The sequence below is a fragment of the Nelumbo nucifera genome, chromosome 7, assembly GCF_055504915.1.
Source record: "Nelumbo nucifera cultivar China Antique chromosome 7, China Antique-T2T, whole genome shotgun sequence".
NCBI classification, from domain to species: Eukaryota; Viridiplantae; Streptophyta; class Magnoliopsida; order Proteales; family Nelumbonaceae; genus Nelumbo; species Nelumbo nucifera.
This window is the reverse complement of record NC_142655.1, coordinates 55,862,702-55,879,435: the sequence shown is the minus strand read 5'-3', so window position 1 is coordinate 55,879,435 and position 16,734 is coordinate 55,862,702. Positions and strand designations below refer to the sequence as shown.

General features: G+C 40.7%; 1 protein-coding gene across 3 annotated transcripts in view; it reads left to right on the top strand.

Annotated features, from left to right (window-relative positions):
• The window catches only part of GRL (transcription activator), a 112,410-nt gene that overhangs the window by 18,153 nt on the left and 77,523 nt on the right, over positions 1 to 16,734 (top strand). For all 3 annotated transcript variants that reach the window (XM_010262303.3, XM_010262304.3, XM_010262305.3), the window contains exon 11: positions 5,138 to 5,280. In XM_010262303.3, the coding sequence (XP_010260605.1) occupies positions 5,138 to 5,280 (143 nt within the window). The remainder of the gene's footprint in view (positions 1 to 5,137; positions 5,281 to 16,734) is intronic.

Below are 16,734 nucleotides of genomic sequence, written 5' to 3'. Positions count from 1 at the left end.
AGATTTGACATTTTATCAAATACTTGAACCACTTCAAGTTTCTAACCCACCTAACATCATCACCTTCACAAAAAGAAGTGTATCATCTCCAAACTATAGATGAGTGACTGGTGCCCTATTCCCTTCCAACCCTCCAAATCCTCGCCAAGTTTCTAAAATCTGCCTTCTCTATTAGCCTACCCAACACTTCTACAATTAGAGTGAAAAGGAAAGGAGAAAGGGGGTCCCCTTGCCTAATCCTTCTGACTACTTCAAAGTGATCTACTACTGCTCCATTCATCAGAGTTGTATAATGGCATGCCTCAATACACCTCAGAATCGATTTACATCATTTCTCCCCAAAGCCAAAACATTCCATCACTTGTATTAAAAAAGACAAATCCACCATATCATAAGCTTTCTCCAAGTCCAGTTTACATACAACACCCTTCTTCCTAGCTCTATTTAAATCCTCCACACTCTCATTTGCAATTAATATTTGATCAATAATCTGTCTGTTTCCCATAAATGCACCTTGATTCTATGAAATTAAAGTTGGAAGCGCTACTCTAATTCTCCTAGATAGGACCTTAGCAATAATTTTGTATAGACTATTCACCAAATTGATAGGTCTGAACTCTCTTGGATGATTTTCTCCACTTTTCTCTAAAATCAAAGCAATAAAAGTTGAGTTCATCCCCGTATTTATCACCACCCTCCAAAGAATTCATTGAACACTTTTTGGATGTCCTGCTTCAATATATCCCAACAATTCTGATAAAATTCAATTGTAAACCCATTTGGTCTTGGCGCATTGGATCTATCCATTGAGAATATTGCTTCCCTTATTTCCTCTCCACCTCAAACTTCCTTGCAAGCCAAATCTTAAGGTCCTTAGATAATCTGGGTCAGTGCAAACCTTCTATCTAAATTCTCTCATTTATGGGTATCTGTAAATATAGTTAAAGTGTTCCATAAAAGCCCCTGCAATCTCTACCTGTTAAGTGAGTATCACACTATCAATCACCAATTTAGAGGCAATGTTTTTCCTTCTATCATTAGCCATAGTGTGAAAGAATTTATTATTCCTATCCCCCTCTTTCACCCATCTGTGCCTAGACTTTTGCCTCTAGCTGATTTCTTCTCTATATTATAAGTCTATATGCTTCCTAAGGGCCTACTTATCCTGCTTGTCCCTCTCCTCAAAGGTTCCTCCACCTTCCTTAGCATCAACTCCTCAATTTGACTAATTACCTCCTATTTTCTCCCTTCAATCCCGCTAAACTGATGGATATTCCATTCTTTAATCTTTCCTTTTAAATCCTTCAACTTCCAATGAAATTTCATACCCTCCCAGTTAGCCCTTCGATTACTCTCATTCCACCAATTCTTAACCATCTCAACAAACCCAAGGTGACACAACCACATATTCTCAAACCTGAAAGGGGCTGGTCCTCTACTACCCAACTCCTCCTTAGCGAAAGTGATAGGCCAATGGTTTGAGGTTACCCTAGCAAGGCCTAGAGGTTACTGCTCCTTAATGTTCCTCCCAGTCTGTCGTAAACAAAAATCCATCCAATTTAGAGCAAATGTCGATTGCTTGTAATCACATGAAGATGGTTAAGCGGAACTCGACTGAGGACCATAATATTGGTCTATTGTCATTTCAACTTGACACTAATGACAAGTCAAAACTGAGTAGCGTCTCAAAGATTGGTATGCAATGGATCCTAGACCAGAAGCATTGGAAGTGAGTTCTGTCTAGTCGGTGAATGATTGCCCAACCCTAGGTGTTCAAGGTGTAGGTTGGAGGATGCTGATGATGGAGGATGAAGATGATGACTTAGAACCAGAAGTTGATTCATTTGGTGGCAGTGAAGGGATGGGAAAGATTTGCTAGAGAAAGTTGAAGATTTGGTAAGCATAGATATCCTATTCACAATTGAAGACAACTTTAAGGTGATCTCATCTTTGGTTCTAGCGGCGGAAAACAGGGGTGCCAACATAATGGAGTAGTAAGAAGATATCGAGATAGGAATCTGAAGCCTAATCAAAAGGGTACTAGAACCAAATTCTTTGTTTTAGGTAGGGTGTTTGTAAGGGATTAGTTGAGGATCACTAGAGATAGAACAAAGGGTCGAGGGAGGGATAGGCGAGTAGTGGTAGTAAACAAAGAATTAAATCACTGACGAAAGATTTCCTAGTAGAAACTCCAAATAGGGTGATTGGTGAGCCCCAAATTCCTGAATAGGAAAAGATAAAAAATCCGTTTAGTGTGATTGTGTCTTCCCCTCACCAGGAACTAGGTAATCTTGTCAATACAGTTTTAAATATGTCCTGCTCCGTGCCTATAATTGTTGTTCCAGGTTCCAAGGTAGCCTCTAAGCCACAAGCTGAAAGTAGGGAAGAAGAAGGTGGTTTATATGTTGAGAGAGAATTAGAAGAGGAAGATAGGGGAAGAAGAATATGGGAGATGATTGAGACTTTTTTTGAGGATTTTAAGAGAAAGGAATTGGAGAAGGGCAGCTATTTTGAAGAGGGAGATTTTTGGAATGAATCTGATAGATCTGTTACAAAATCTGGGGGAGATTTTGAGGTAAGAGAAGATGGGTCTTGGTCGAGTGATACAGTTGCTAAGTTTGTGGAAAAAATTGGATTGTAAAATACAAGATCCAAATGGCTTGGAAGTGTATTTAAGAAAAATAAGGAGGTAGGCAAGGTCCAAATGGCGTCGTGGAAGAGTAGTTATTTGTCCCTACGAGGAAGGATCACCCTAATTAAATTTACACTAGCCAACTTGCCTATTTATTTTTGTCAATCTTTAGGATTCCAGATGGGCTAAGTAGAAAACTAGAGGAGTTGATGAGGGACTTTTTATGGGAGACAAGGGAAGAGAAGAAGGATCCTAGAGTAAATTGGGAAGTAGTGTGTAGAAACAATTGATAGAAATAAGTTGTGGGCAAAAGGTGATCGTTAGCATTCATAGGCTTGTAGCTGATGGATGGGATACTAGCGTCTTGGCTAGGGCTTCAAGTGCTTCTCCTTGGAAGTCCATTCATGATATCCTACCTTTAATCTTACCATACATCAGATATAACTCTGGTTCTGGAACTCTTGTCGAAATTTAGGATCATGTTTGGGTGGACAACTTATCATTAAAGGCACAATTCTCTTCTCTTTATGCCATCTCCAGCCGTAGGGAGGAGTCTCTTTCCTATTTCATGGTCCCATCTAATTCAAGAATTGGTTTTGACTGGGATTTGGGGTTCAAAAGAGGGCTGCATGAGTGTGAAATTATCGGTGTTATGAGCATACTTTTTTTTATTGGAAATGGTAACTTCATTAATACAATTTAAGAATAACTTTCCAGAGTTAAGTACAGCTGTCAACCCCTAAACAGGTGTTGAGCCTCAGTAATCTTTCTTACATAACTGCTCGGAACATTCTCTCCCTCACAGTCCCTTGTTTAGCCAACGTGTCAGCTAAACCTTTAGCTGATCTCCTTGTCCATTTGAAGCATGCACCAATCTCCCTTGTTGTGTTGAGGATTTCCCTTATGGGCTTTCTATAAATCCAGGCTCCCAACTTTCTAGATCGCAGCCACTCAATCAACAATTTAGAGTCTCCCTCTATCTCAATTTGGTGTAACCCCAATTGTTTGGCATATCTTACACCTTGAAGCAAGGCCATCACCTCCACTCTCAATGAGTCCCCCACTCCTATTGGTCCTAAAAACATAGCCACAATTCTTCCATTTTCATCTCTGAATACTCCTATACCTGAAGGGCCCGGGTTACATCTCTGAATACTTAATTGTTCTTTATTAATGAATTTGCTTCTGTTATTGATAAAAAAATCCCCACTGATTCACAAAACATGCACCTACTGGCCTTCAATAAAAAAAAAACATGCACCACTAACCATTTGAAAATCTTTCCTTCTTAAATTGTCTTGCATCAGAATCTATTCATGGATACCAACCAAGCAAAAGCTTCCACCCTTGGAGGAATAGGGTTTCCCCAAACACCCGTGACAGCAATCCTTTAAACCTGATTCCTAGCCAAATCTTTACAAAATGACTTCACCTAAAATCTCCCATTCTTACACTCCTTCCACCATCTTGTATTTCTTGAACAGTTGAACTACCAATCCAACAAGGGTCTTCTAATTTATTTTGATAAATAATAAAACACATTTCCTTAGAATCAAGAGGAGATTACAGACCCTTGGGGAGGTGCGAGTTGCCGCCTCTCCAAGACATGGAATCCACAAAAATGAACCAAAAAAACTAAAACAAAGAACACATGCTTGCTACTGTAAGATTACAATTTAGCCCAAAACCATGTATCCCTAACTGTCCCTTGTTTTGCCAAAGTATCCGCAAGGGCATTCACTTATCTCCCCACCCACTGTACTATAACATTTATATTTCTTGTCAGCCATTTAAATCTCTTGAGCTTGTTCTTGTAGATCCAAATGACCTCCTCTGAACTATTTAGCCACCCCACTACTATCTTAGAATCCCCTTCAATCAGCAATTGCTCCACTCCCAAATCTTTTGCAAGAAGAACTCCTTGTATGACAGCTAACAATTCTGCTCTAACAGAATTCCCAACTCCCAGCAGCTTGCTACTGCTGTCCAATTCCTCCATAAATCATTAAAGGAGAAAGGTTGAAACAGTTCCATACACTTTAACCAGTGTATTGCTCTATTCGTGATGCAATCCTTCAAGCCTGGTTGTTCCTTTCTTTCTTGTGGAATATTCTATTATTCCTTTCTTCCCAAACTGTCCAAATCAAAGCTGCTCTTGCACACCTCCACATACTTTTTCCTCTTTTTTGGGGCCAAGAGAAAGTAGATGGGTTGAACAACAAGTTTATTTCTGATGGCGTTTCCCACCTGCACCCAAATAAGGAGAAAAGTCAAACCCTTCTAAATTTAGGGCACTGCACCACCACTCCCTGTCTAACTTGAAAGCATTAAAAAATTGTTGTATTCTTTTCACTTAGATTATACAACCTTGGGCACACCTCCCAAAGCCTCCCCACCCCCATCCAATCATCCTCCCAATAATCCTTATGAACTTTTCTTCAATTTTCTGTTTTTCTCTTTTTTCCTAATTATGTCAGTTGATCATTATGTAACCTTGAAATGCAGTATATACTTTTGCATGAAGATTATCAATTATATGTTCTACCACGGATATTAGAATCAAAGAAAATGGCAAAATCTGGACGGACAAAACAAAAAGAAGCAGATTTGGAGTATAGTGTTGCAAAGCAGGTTGAGAAAATGATAAGGTATATAATTGATTCTTTTTCTTTTTTAAAATTTTCAGAAAGAGAAAGGAGGGAAAATATTCTTGTAGGTTGTGTTGAGCAATTAGGATTCATGTGGCTGATCATATAGTTGGGGCAAGATTTAGTTGGATTGGGTGATAAGAAAAACCAAAGAACGATGACTTTGCAATGTTTCCTGGTCATATTGTTACTTAATTCTGGTAGACTTTCTTATCTCCAAATTCGCTTGCATTGCCTTGGGAGTTAGGGAGGGTGTCTAGTTGGTGCTATTGCATGACACAAGTTTAGCAGTTACTGCCATTACTGATTGGTTAACTAGAAAACTTTTCCAAAAGTAATTGTTGAAAATGCTGGTGAGGGCACTACCTCAGAAGTCATATCATATGATAATAATATAACTCCACTCTGGGACAATGATTTGGTGATAATATTTATAACCTTCTGTGTTTCTTAGTGCATGGTTTAAAAAAAATATCATTGCCTGGCATTTTCTAGGTGCCATTTTTATCTCTTAGTATAGGGGCTATTACTTGGTGTAGTTGTAAAATCTTGGGCTGGCAAGTGTCAGAATGCAGGTTCGAGTCTCAATGTAGATACTTTGTGTCAAAAAAATGCCAAAGGTTAGGACCATACCTAGTCCTACTCCTCCTAAAGGAAGACCGAAGTAACTCATAGACCATTTGGATGATAGAACAACCTAGGGTATCTAAATCACCCTCGTACACATTTATTTTGGCCATGCAGCTTTTAGCGTTTATCTTATTTTAAGGTTGGACATCTTCTCAAAGAGTTCTACCACCTCCCTCAGATTTCTCATTTGAAGAATATCCACATCCCCACAAAAGATTATGATGTCATCAACAAACTAGAGGTGCATGACTACCACTCTCTCCCTCCCCACCCTCTTATGAGTTGTGAGCTATCATCTTTAGATAATTAACCTACTAAGTGCATCCGCTATAAGGGTAAAGAGAAGGATTGAAAGTGGGTTCCCTTGCTTAATTCCCTTGATTGTAGGAAAAAAAAATCCTTTGCAATTCTATTGACTAAAACTGAGTAATGACAAGTTTGCAAGAACTCACGAAAAAATCCTTTATGATATGTTTATCAAAGCATCATAAATCATGTTATTTACTATTAAACAACAAAAATAAAAGTTCTTTTGGTTTCACACAATTTTCTGGAGTTAAAAGAATCACATAGATAAGATGAATATGGAAGGTGGGCTAGGTGGCTTGCCTCCTTCATCATTTGACAGTCTCATTTCACCAAGTTGTTTGGCCATGGCCATGGCTGAGGTGAGGACTTGAACATTTCGTTGCTGGAGCTCTAACTTGGTCCAAGGCTTTAGCCCGTCCATGAAGTTGAACAATAAGTCTGTCTGACATGTCGGTGACCTTCAGTGTAAGAGCTGAAAACTCTTTGACATACTCATGGAGCGAGTCATCGTGCTTGAGTGCTTTCAACTTGTGACAAGCAAGATACTCCACGTTTTTTTTTGATCAATAACAGAAACTTTTATTAATTAAAGGGATATGGAAAAGATACAAGAAGGGGGGTAAAATCTCTTATCCCACCCTAAAAACATCACATTACAATACAGCCCAAAAGAAACTAGTTCTTCCCACCCCTTGTTTATCTAGATAATCTGCAAAAGAATTGGCGCTCCTCTTGGACCACTGAAACTGAATTTGCATGTCTTGAGTGAGCTGGTAAATTTTCTTTTTTTTCATTTGAGAACTTCCATAAACTACCCTCTTCCTTCTGCAGCCAGTTAATAGCCAGTTTAGAATCACCCTCCACCAGCAGCTTCCTAATATTCAGCTGTTTGGCTCTTTTAACTCCTTCTAATACTGCTGAAATTTCAGCTCTCAGAGAATCCCCCCAACCTATAGGCCCTGAAAACATAGCCATAATTCGACCTTCTTCATCCCTGAACACTCCTCCAATACCTGAAGGGCCTGGGTTCCCTTCGCTGCTGCCATCAAAATTCAATTTAGTGAACCCCATAGTTGGAGGAGACCAAGTTGGAACAGGAGCATTAAACAACTGAGCAGACCAGGCAACTTCTTTCCAATTTCTAATGATATCTCCTGTTGAGAAACCTTCAAAAAGCTCCAGATTTGACCTAATGAACCACCCTAATGTAGATTAAATCAATGATGGCTTCTTTGTTCCTTTCTTTTTCCTGGAAAGTTTGTTGATTTCTTTCCTCCCACACTGACCAACATACAGCTGCTCTTACACATATCCACAAGATCTTACCTCTCTTTTTTAAACCCCTCACTGGAACAGAGTTAAACAAGCTTAGTACACTTGGGGGAGTGGGCCACCTGCAACCAAAAAGAGAGAAAAACCAACACCAGATTTCTGAAACAAAAGGACGGGAAACAAATAAGTGATAACAGCTCTCACCATTCCTCTTACATAAGATACACCGGTGCGGGGATAAACACCATCTTGGCCTTTTCTTTTGAAGTAAGTCACAAGTGTTACACTTTCCTAGGATAGCTTCCCAGCATAAAGCACCTACTCTAGGAGGAATTGGTCTACCCCAAACTTCCAGAGCTGGGAAAGGAGGATCAAGGGCCGAAAGGGAATGGGTTAATTCCTTGAAGAAAGAAGAGCATGAAAAAATACCCGAAGGAGTAGGAGCCCAAATCCTATTGTCCAATCTAGAGGGATCAACAACTACCTCCTCCAAAATCTTAATCAAATTAGATATGGAATCCAATTCAATGTCTCTAAGAGGCCTCCAGAAGCCCAAGTTCTGAACATGGCCAGAAGTAGAATAGGTTAGGAAAGTAGCAACAGGCTCATTTTTAAACCTTGAGAGAGAAAACAAAGAAGGAAACTGCTTTTTCAAAGGTGAGTTAGCCACCCAGATGTGTTCCCAAAATCTTACAGAATTACCAGAGCAAAGGTCATACCTGATTAAAAGGAAGGAAGGATGGAAGAATAGTATGAATAGACTTCTAGGGGGAAGCTCTTGTAACCCTAGATGAAACACCCGTGTCCCAATTGTCTGCCTCTTGCCAATGAATACTTAGGACTATTTTAGCCCACAGATTATCCTCTTCCTTTGCCAGTCTCCATAACCATTTCCCTAACAAGGCTTCATTCTTCTTCTGCAAGTTACCCAAGCCAAGACCACCATCCTTTTTAGCTCTATTTACCAAATCCCACCTAACTCTGTGATCCCTTTTCTCCTCCCTAGGTTCCCATAGGAAATCTCTCATGAATTTCTCCAACACCCTACACACTCCCTCAGGAATCTTAAACACAGACAAAAAATATATCGGGAGGTTCGCCAAGGTTGCTTTAATCAATGTTATCCTACCACCCAAAGATAGATAGTTTTTCTTCCATGAAGCTAGCCTTTTTGTGAATTTCTCAATCACCGGATTCCAAAAGTCCCTTCTACTAGGATTATCCCCTAAGGGAAGTCCCAGATATTTTAGTGGCCACTTTGCAATCTTGCATCCCAATATTTGGGCCCTTTTTTCCACCTCTCCAGCCCTCATATTAACACCAATCACACAACTCTTATCAAATTTGACTTTGAGGTTGGTCACATGTTCAAAGACATTAATCACCCGTTTTAAGTTTCTAACCCACCTAATCTCCTCCCCTCCACAAAATAGAATCGTGTTATCTGCAAACTGTAAATGAGTGATCTGAACTCCATCCCTCCCAACTTTCCAACCACTTACCAGACCCCTAGAATCTTCCCTCTCTATAATCCTCCCCAAAACTTCAGCAATCAGGGTAAAAAGAAAGGGGGATAGGGGTCCCCTTGCCTAATAACCCTAGTAGTTGGGAAATGGTCCACTACCCTACCATTCACCAAAATGGAAGAGTGACAGGTCCTAATGCACCCTTTTATCCACTTACACCACCTTTGCCCAAAACCAAAGGACCCAAGCACTTCCAACAACACAAACCAATCAACCAAGTCATTAGCATTTTCTATATCCAATTTACATACCAACCCTTTCTTCCCATTTCTTTTGAAATCTTCCACACTCTCGTTTTCTATTAGTATTTGATCCACAATTTGCCTATTCTTCACAAATGCACCTTGGTTATGGGAGATAATTGTGGGGAGAACCTCTAATTCTGCATGAGAGAACCTTGGCAATGATTTTGTATAGGCTATTAACCAAACTGATGGGTCTGAACTCCTTAGGGTGGCAAGCACCCTCCTTTTTTGGGACTAATGCAATGAAAGTAGAGTTCAGACCAGGGTTAATCACCCCTCTTTCAAAGAATTTTGAGAACATATTCTGGATGTCATCCTTAATAATTTCCCAGCAGTCTTGATAAAAAGCCATTGTAAAACCATCGGGTCCTGGGGCTTTAGCTCTATCCATAGAGAAGATGGCATCCCTTATTTCCTCCACCTCAAACTCTCTTTCCAACCAATCAATCTACTCATCAAGGAGCCTGGGCCAATCCAAACCTTCAATCCTTAATCTCTCATTTAAGGGTCTCCTGAAAATAGATTTGAAATGATTCACAAAAGCCCCTTCAATCTCATTTTGTTGGGTTAAAGTTATACCATCAATCTCCAATTTAGAAATGCAATTATTCTTCCTTCTACCATTAGCTATAGCATGGAAGAATTTTTTGTTCCTGTCTCCCTCCTTCACCCATTTGTGTCTGGATTTTTGCTTCCAACTGATATCTTCTTTAAAATGCAGATCCTCCAGATTTTTCCTCAATTCCCATCTCAACTCTTTATCTCTTTCCCCAAAGCAGCCTTGCTCTTCCTTTGCATCTAGCTCCTCTAACTGGTTAATCAACTGTTGCTTCTTTTCTTCTAATCTCCCAAAGTGAAGAATGTTCCACTCTTTAATTTTACCTTTAAGCTCTTTTAACTTCCAGTGGAATCTCATACCTGCCCAATTCACCTCCGGATTACCTGCGTTCCACCATTTTTTCACATTCTCTTCAAAATCTGGATGAAGCAACCACATACTCTCAAATCTGAATGGGGAAGGTCCTCTATTTCTAAATTCAGACTTGAAGAGTTGGCCAATGATCAGAAGTTACTCTTGGAAGGGCCCTTGACACCATGTCTCCCCAATGCTCTTCCCAATCTGCAGTGAAAAGGAATCTGTCTAATTTGGAACAAATTGGATCAGCTTGGAGATTTGACCATGTGAATCTGTTATGTTGGAGTTCAAGTTCCTTGAGTTCAAAAACATTTATAAACTCATTGAATTTCCTCATACTGATAGTACTCCTTTGCCGTACCTTACTGTACTCTTCACTGAATCTAATCACATTGAAATCCCCTCATAGCCACCAAGGCCCATCCCATAATCCTCTGATATCTTCCAATTCTTCCCACACTTCCTTCCTTTGTCTGTATCCAGTGGGGCCATAAACATTAGTTAAGACCCATTCAAACCCATCTCCCACTTGTTTGAATTTAACAGACATTGAGAATCTTCCAACTAATTCTTCAACTCCCTCTATCATTTCATTCTTCCACATAGTGACTAATCCTCCTGATGAACCCCAAGAAGGGTTCATAGCCTAGCTTAGACCGTTTGCCCTCCACACACTTCTAGCCCAACTCTTGTCAAAAGTCATGAGTTTAGATTCCTGGATTAAAAAAATATCCGGGTTTTCTTTCCTTAGGACCTCCTTTATTAGTGTTCTCTTACTTGCTTTCCCCAACCCTCTCACATTCCAACTCACAATCTTCATTGTACCGGAAAAAATCCACCCCACCCCTAAACTTTTCCCTTAATCTTCTCCTTCCCTTCCCCTACCCTTCCTCTCACTAAATTCCTTCTCCCCTTCTACATCCTTTTTCAGCCTCTCAACCTCACTTAACCTTCTTTTTCTCACTTTCCTTTCCTCTTTCTTATTCTTCAAATGCACTTTCAGCTCATTCAGATTTTTAATCTTGCAGCCTAGCTTTCCTACAAATTCGGCTAAGGAATCCTCTCTTTCAATTCCTTTTTCAACACCTTTATTTTCGTCCTCTCTATGCCTCCCGTACACCCTCTCCTGTTCCATTCCTCTATCTTTTTTAGACCCACCAACCTCACCCTCATTCATCTTCTCCCTTTCTAATTCCACCCTATTTGTTTTCCCAAGTTCTTCCAAGACTAAATTGCATACCACCTCCTCCTTTTCACCCTTCTTCTGTATCTCCCCACCCCCGCACCTCTGTTAGCTTCAAGTCCATGAGTAATTGGCAGTGAGGCAGGCCTGGAATCTGGGAGACAACCATCAAGAGCAGAGCAAGGATTAGTTTCAAAACCCGAAACCACAAATATACCTGTGTCTGAAAGAAGAGGTTATTCAACAATAACCTGGGTTTCACAATTCGGTGGCAGAGTATGCTTATGCTGGTCACGCCCTAGGCATGATTCACCCTTGCTGGTACTTCTGGGGCTCTGTCGTTCATCCCCTCCTGATATATCAAAGTCTGAATTCTGGTGTTTAGTCATTACCATCTCATTTATTCCCAGCCCCCTGTTCGTTATCTTGTTTGATTGTTTCCTTCCCAAGGTTCGGTTATCCCCCCCGGCCTCCAAGTAGCACGCAACATCATTTGTCGGCTCACCATCAGCAGGGATTCTCAGCGTGGAGAAACTTGAAAGAAGAAGAAGAAGAACTGTTTATTGTATTACAGGTTTGAAGAGAAGAAAAGAGAGAAATAGAGAGAGAGAGAGAAAAAAAGTGAAGAGAGGAGAAAAGAAAGAAGGGGTTTAGTGGTGAATGATCTGCTGCCCCATACACTCCTTTATTTATAGCTTTTAGGATCCTTACAAGAATAGGAAATAAACAAAAAATAGAAACAATAACACTAGCCAGCCCAACTTAAAAGAAATTAGAAACTATTAATAAAAGAAATTAGAAACAACTAGGTGTGGGTATGAAACCACACACACTAGAGCCTGAGTGCACACACTGGAACCCCACACTCGTGGCTAACCAACTATTTCTTCACTCCTCCTCAAATTGGGAGTAGATATTTGTCATGCCCAACTTGCATAGATCTATCTCCAATTTGCCTTTTGTGACTGCTTTGGTGAAGAGATCAGCTAACTGCATGTCTAAGACAATGAAAGGAAGGCATACTTCTTGAGATGCGACTCGCTCTTGGATGAAATGTCTGTCAAACTTGATATACTTAGTCCTGTCATGCTGTATTGGGTTGTGGGCATAATTAATTGCAGCTTGATTATCACAATACAACATCAGAGGCTTCTCATAATCAACCTCCAATTCATTAAGCAAGGATCTCAGCCATAACACTTCTACAACACCATTGGCCATGGATCTGTATTCCGCTTCTGCAATGGAGCGAGCAACAACATTTTATTTCATGCTTCTCCAGGAAACAAGATTTCCCCCCACAAAGGCACAATATCCAGAGGCAGACCTCCTATAATCAACACATCCAGCCCAATCCGCATCTGTACACTTCTATTTTCATATGCCCATTATTCTTGAAGACTATACCTCTCCTTGGACATCTCTTTAAGTAGACAAGGATCCTTTCTACTGCAAGGAGATGGGTGGTCCTAGGAGAATGCATGTATTCACTGACAACACTGACGGCATAAGAAATATCTGGACGGGTTAGACAGAGATAAAGAAGTTTCCCAACCAGCCTTTAGTACATAGCCCTGTCCTCAAGGAGTTCACTTTCTGCACTTGTTTATGGTTAGGCTCAATGGGAGTATCAACAGGTTTCACTCCTAACTTGCCAGTTTCTTCCAATAAGTCCAAAACATACTTCCTTTGGGAGATGAAAATGCCATGCTTGGATCGAGCTACTTCAAATCCTAGGAAATAGTGTAACTTTCCTAGTTCTTTCACTTCAAATTCCTTGTGAAGGTGCTGTTTAAGGGTTTCAATTTCACTAGTGTCACTTCCTGTTATCACAATGTCATCTACATAAACTGCAAGTAGAGTCAGGGAATGACCTGTCTTCTTAAAGAAGAGGGTGTGATCTGATTGAGCCTGTATGTATCTGAATTTGTCCAAAGCCAGTCTAAACCTATCAAACCAAGCTCTCGGGGATTGATTCAGCCTGTACAAGCCCTTTTTCAAAAGGCAAACTTTCTTTCCTACTTCTGTACTACAAAACCAAGGGGTAACCCCATGTATATTTCCTCTTGCAAGTCTCCATTGAGGAAGGCATTCTTAACATCTAGCTCAAATAGTGGCCATGAGAAGTTTGCGGCAATGGATAAAAGAACTCTGATAGTGTTCATTTTTGCAACAAGTGCAAAGGTTTTGGTATAGTCTATGCCATAAGTTTGTGTGAATCCCTTTGTAACCAATTTGGCCTTATACCTCTCTACAGTACCATCAACATTATATTTCACAGTAAACACCCATCTGCATCCAACAGGTTTCTTCCCTTCAGGCTGGTTAACTAGTTTCCATGTGTTGTTCTTGACAAGAGCATCCATCTCTACTTGCATTGCTTCCTTCCATTTAGGTATCAAAAGAGCTTTTTGCACTTTTCTGGATATAGGAATAGAAGAAATAGATGCCAAGTAAGATTTGTAGGATTCTGAGAGACAATTATAGGAAAGGAACTTGGAGATGCAATGGGCAGTGGATGAGGTGCAACGGCTCTTCCCTTTACGAATCGCAATTGGAAGATCAAGGTCATATGTCGGTGAAGGCTGAACCTCTGTAACAGTGGGATCAATAATGGGAGCAGTAGTAGTGTCTGGATCTGGAGCTGTAGAAGATGTTGGATCTGGCCTGGATTGCTGTTGAGTACGAGAATCAACCTGCCTCCACCACTTACTGTGATACACCCTCAACTCCCTGCATTTTTGACAACCTTCTTCGCAACCCCCCCACAGTAACTGGGACAGGTAAAGGAACTCTTGGAGCTGAAACTGAAATCCCTTGCTCACTATTCTCCCCCTGAGGAGAAGCCCTATGATAGTAGGGCATATCCTCAAAGAAGGTGACATCCATGGACACAAAGTGCTTCCCTGAAACTGGCTCATAACAGCAATATCCCTTTTGATTTTGTGCATACCCAAGGAAAATACACTTAGTGGCTTGGGATCAAACTTGGAGTGATGAGGTCCAAGGATTTGAATAAAATAAGTACACCCAAAAGTTTTGAGGGGAATAGTGAATAGGTCCTTATCTAGATATAGAAGACTGAACGGGGTTTGCATGTTTAGGACCCGTGAAGGAACCCTGTTAATGAGGTATATGGCTGTACGGATTGCATCTTCCTAGAAGCGTATGGGAACATTGGAGTTGAGCATGATGCTTCTGGCTACCTCTAAAATATGTTTGCTTTTTCTCTTAGCAACCCCATTTTGCTGAGGTGTGTGAGGACAGGTTTTCTGATGAATGATCCCATGATTAAGGAGATAGGATGCCAAGGGTTTTACAAAGTATTCCTTGGCATTATCAGATCTAAGAATCTTGATCTTGGTTTCAAATTGAATTAGGATCATCTGATGGAAAGCTTGAGTCAGAGTGGGGACCTCATCTCGAGAGTGCATAAGATAGACCCATGAAAAACAGGTATAGTCATCAACAAATAATAAGAAATATTTGTACCCTCCCCCCACCCCATGGTGGGAGTATGGTAGGGCCCCCAAACATTGGTATGCATAACCTCAAAAGGAAGGTTGCTTCTTTTATTACTTAAAGGATAAGATGATCTACTATGTTTTGTAAGTTCACAACTTTCACATTTTAACCCAGACAGTTCTACTGACTCAAACAAGTTTGGAAAAAGACTCTTTAAAGACCCAAAAGATAAATGACCTACGCGGTTGTGCCAAAGCATAATCTTACTACAAGACTGAGAAACAAACAATTTCCCTGTTTCACTCTGCTCCCCTTGTGAATGTTCCATCAGGTAGACTCCATTCATCTCACGTCAAATTCCAATCACCTTCTTCGTTTCCAGATCCTGAAAAATACATTGATCAGGGAAAAAAGTTACCAAACAGTTTTGATTTTTAGTAATACTACTAACTGAAAGTAAGTTAGCACTAAGCTTGGGAACATGCAAAGCTGAGGATAGGGTGATGGTATCTGATAATCTGATGTCTCCCTTGCCAGAAATTGGTACAAGAGAGCCATCAACAATAGAAACTTTGTCTCTCCCAGAGGATAAACAATAGGTGCTAAATAGAGTAGATATGCTGGTCATATGATCTGAAGCACCTGAATCTATTACCCAGGAAGGTCTAGTATTACCTGGGACAAAAGCATGACAAGCAGTAGCTCTTGTACCTGTATGAGCAAGGGCTGAAGTAGGCTGAGCTGAATTACTAAATTCATTTTCTAGCTGAGTCAGAGCAGCTCGAACCACTGCTAGGGTATCTAGAGTGCCTCTTGTGCCTGATGAAGTTGTACTATCAGTGTTGACCTGAAGGGATGAGAGATCCATCCCATGGACGCCCAAAGATTGCGGAATAAGGGGCGAATTTCAAAAATTTTTCTCTCCCTTCAACTGGGAATCGCATTCCCTATTTAGAAAATCATATTTTCAAGGATCATTCTTGAACCATAAACTGAACCAGATCTGAACCAAAAGGAGTAGGGGAGGATTATACCTGATACGGAGAAATAATATCCCCCAATGAAGGTGTTCACGCCCAAGGAAGGATCCAAAGACTGCTCCCACTGAAGATGGCGCAGTGCAGGATGGAGCAGAATCAGTAGTGTTCTTCTCCAAGAACTCTGTCCTTCGCAAGAAACAGTAGGATGGTACGTGAGCACAGCTTCCTTTCAATCCTTTCACAAAGAACTGATGTCAAGATCGAATCTTGACTTCCCCCACAACTGGAGATCGAACTGGCAAACAGGGCGGCAAGAACAGGGAGGCGGCAAGAAAGGATTCTGCAAGGATGCTTAATTCTTCCTTCTTGATTTCAACACTAAAGAGGATCTGAGTATCTCATTCATCTAAAGGCTGCCGCCCCCTCCTTTTTTTGTTAACCTAAAGGATCAGCTCCTAATCACATTAGGAGTTGCTTATCCAAATCATATTTGGATCAGCCTTCTCTTCAGGTGATAAGGATAAACCCTTATCTTATCTGCAGATTAGATTAGCTTTCTCCTAATCTCATTGGGAGGTTTCTAGATCTGAATCACATTCAAATCTGGACTCTCTGAGTGGATAGGGTCAAGACCCTATCCTATCTGCTAATCCATCTCAGAATTCGCCCCATTATTAACTAAATAAATAGCCCAGTTCGAAATGGGCTTTAGGCCCATTAAGCTTATGTGCTCATTTAACCTTCCTAACTGCTGCCCAGTTGGGCTTCCTTGTATGGCGTGGGACCCAAGCATTGATCTACACATTAGCCACATGGGTTCGGCCCAGCCTTTGTTACAAGGCCTAGCCGAATACACTGTTATGGATAGTGCACCCCCTAAAACCCATCAAATGGGCTCTATGGGCCCAACACTTACCCTAAGTGGTCC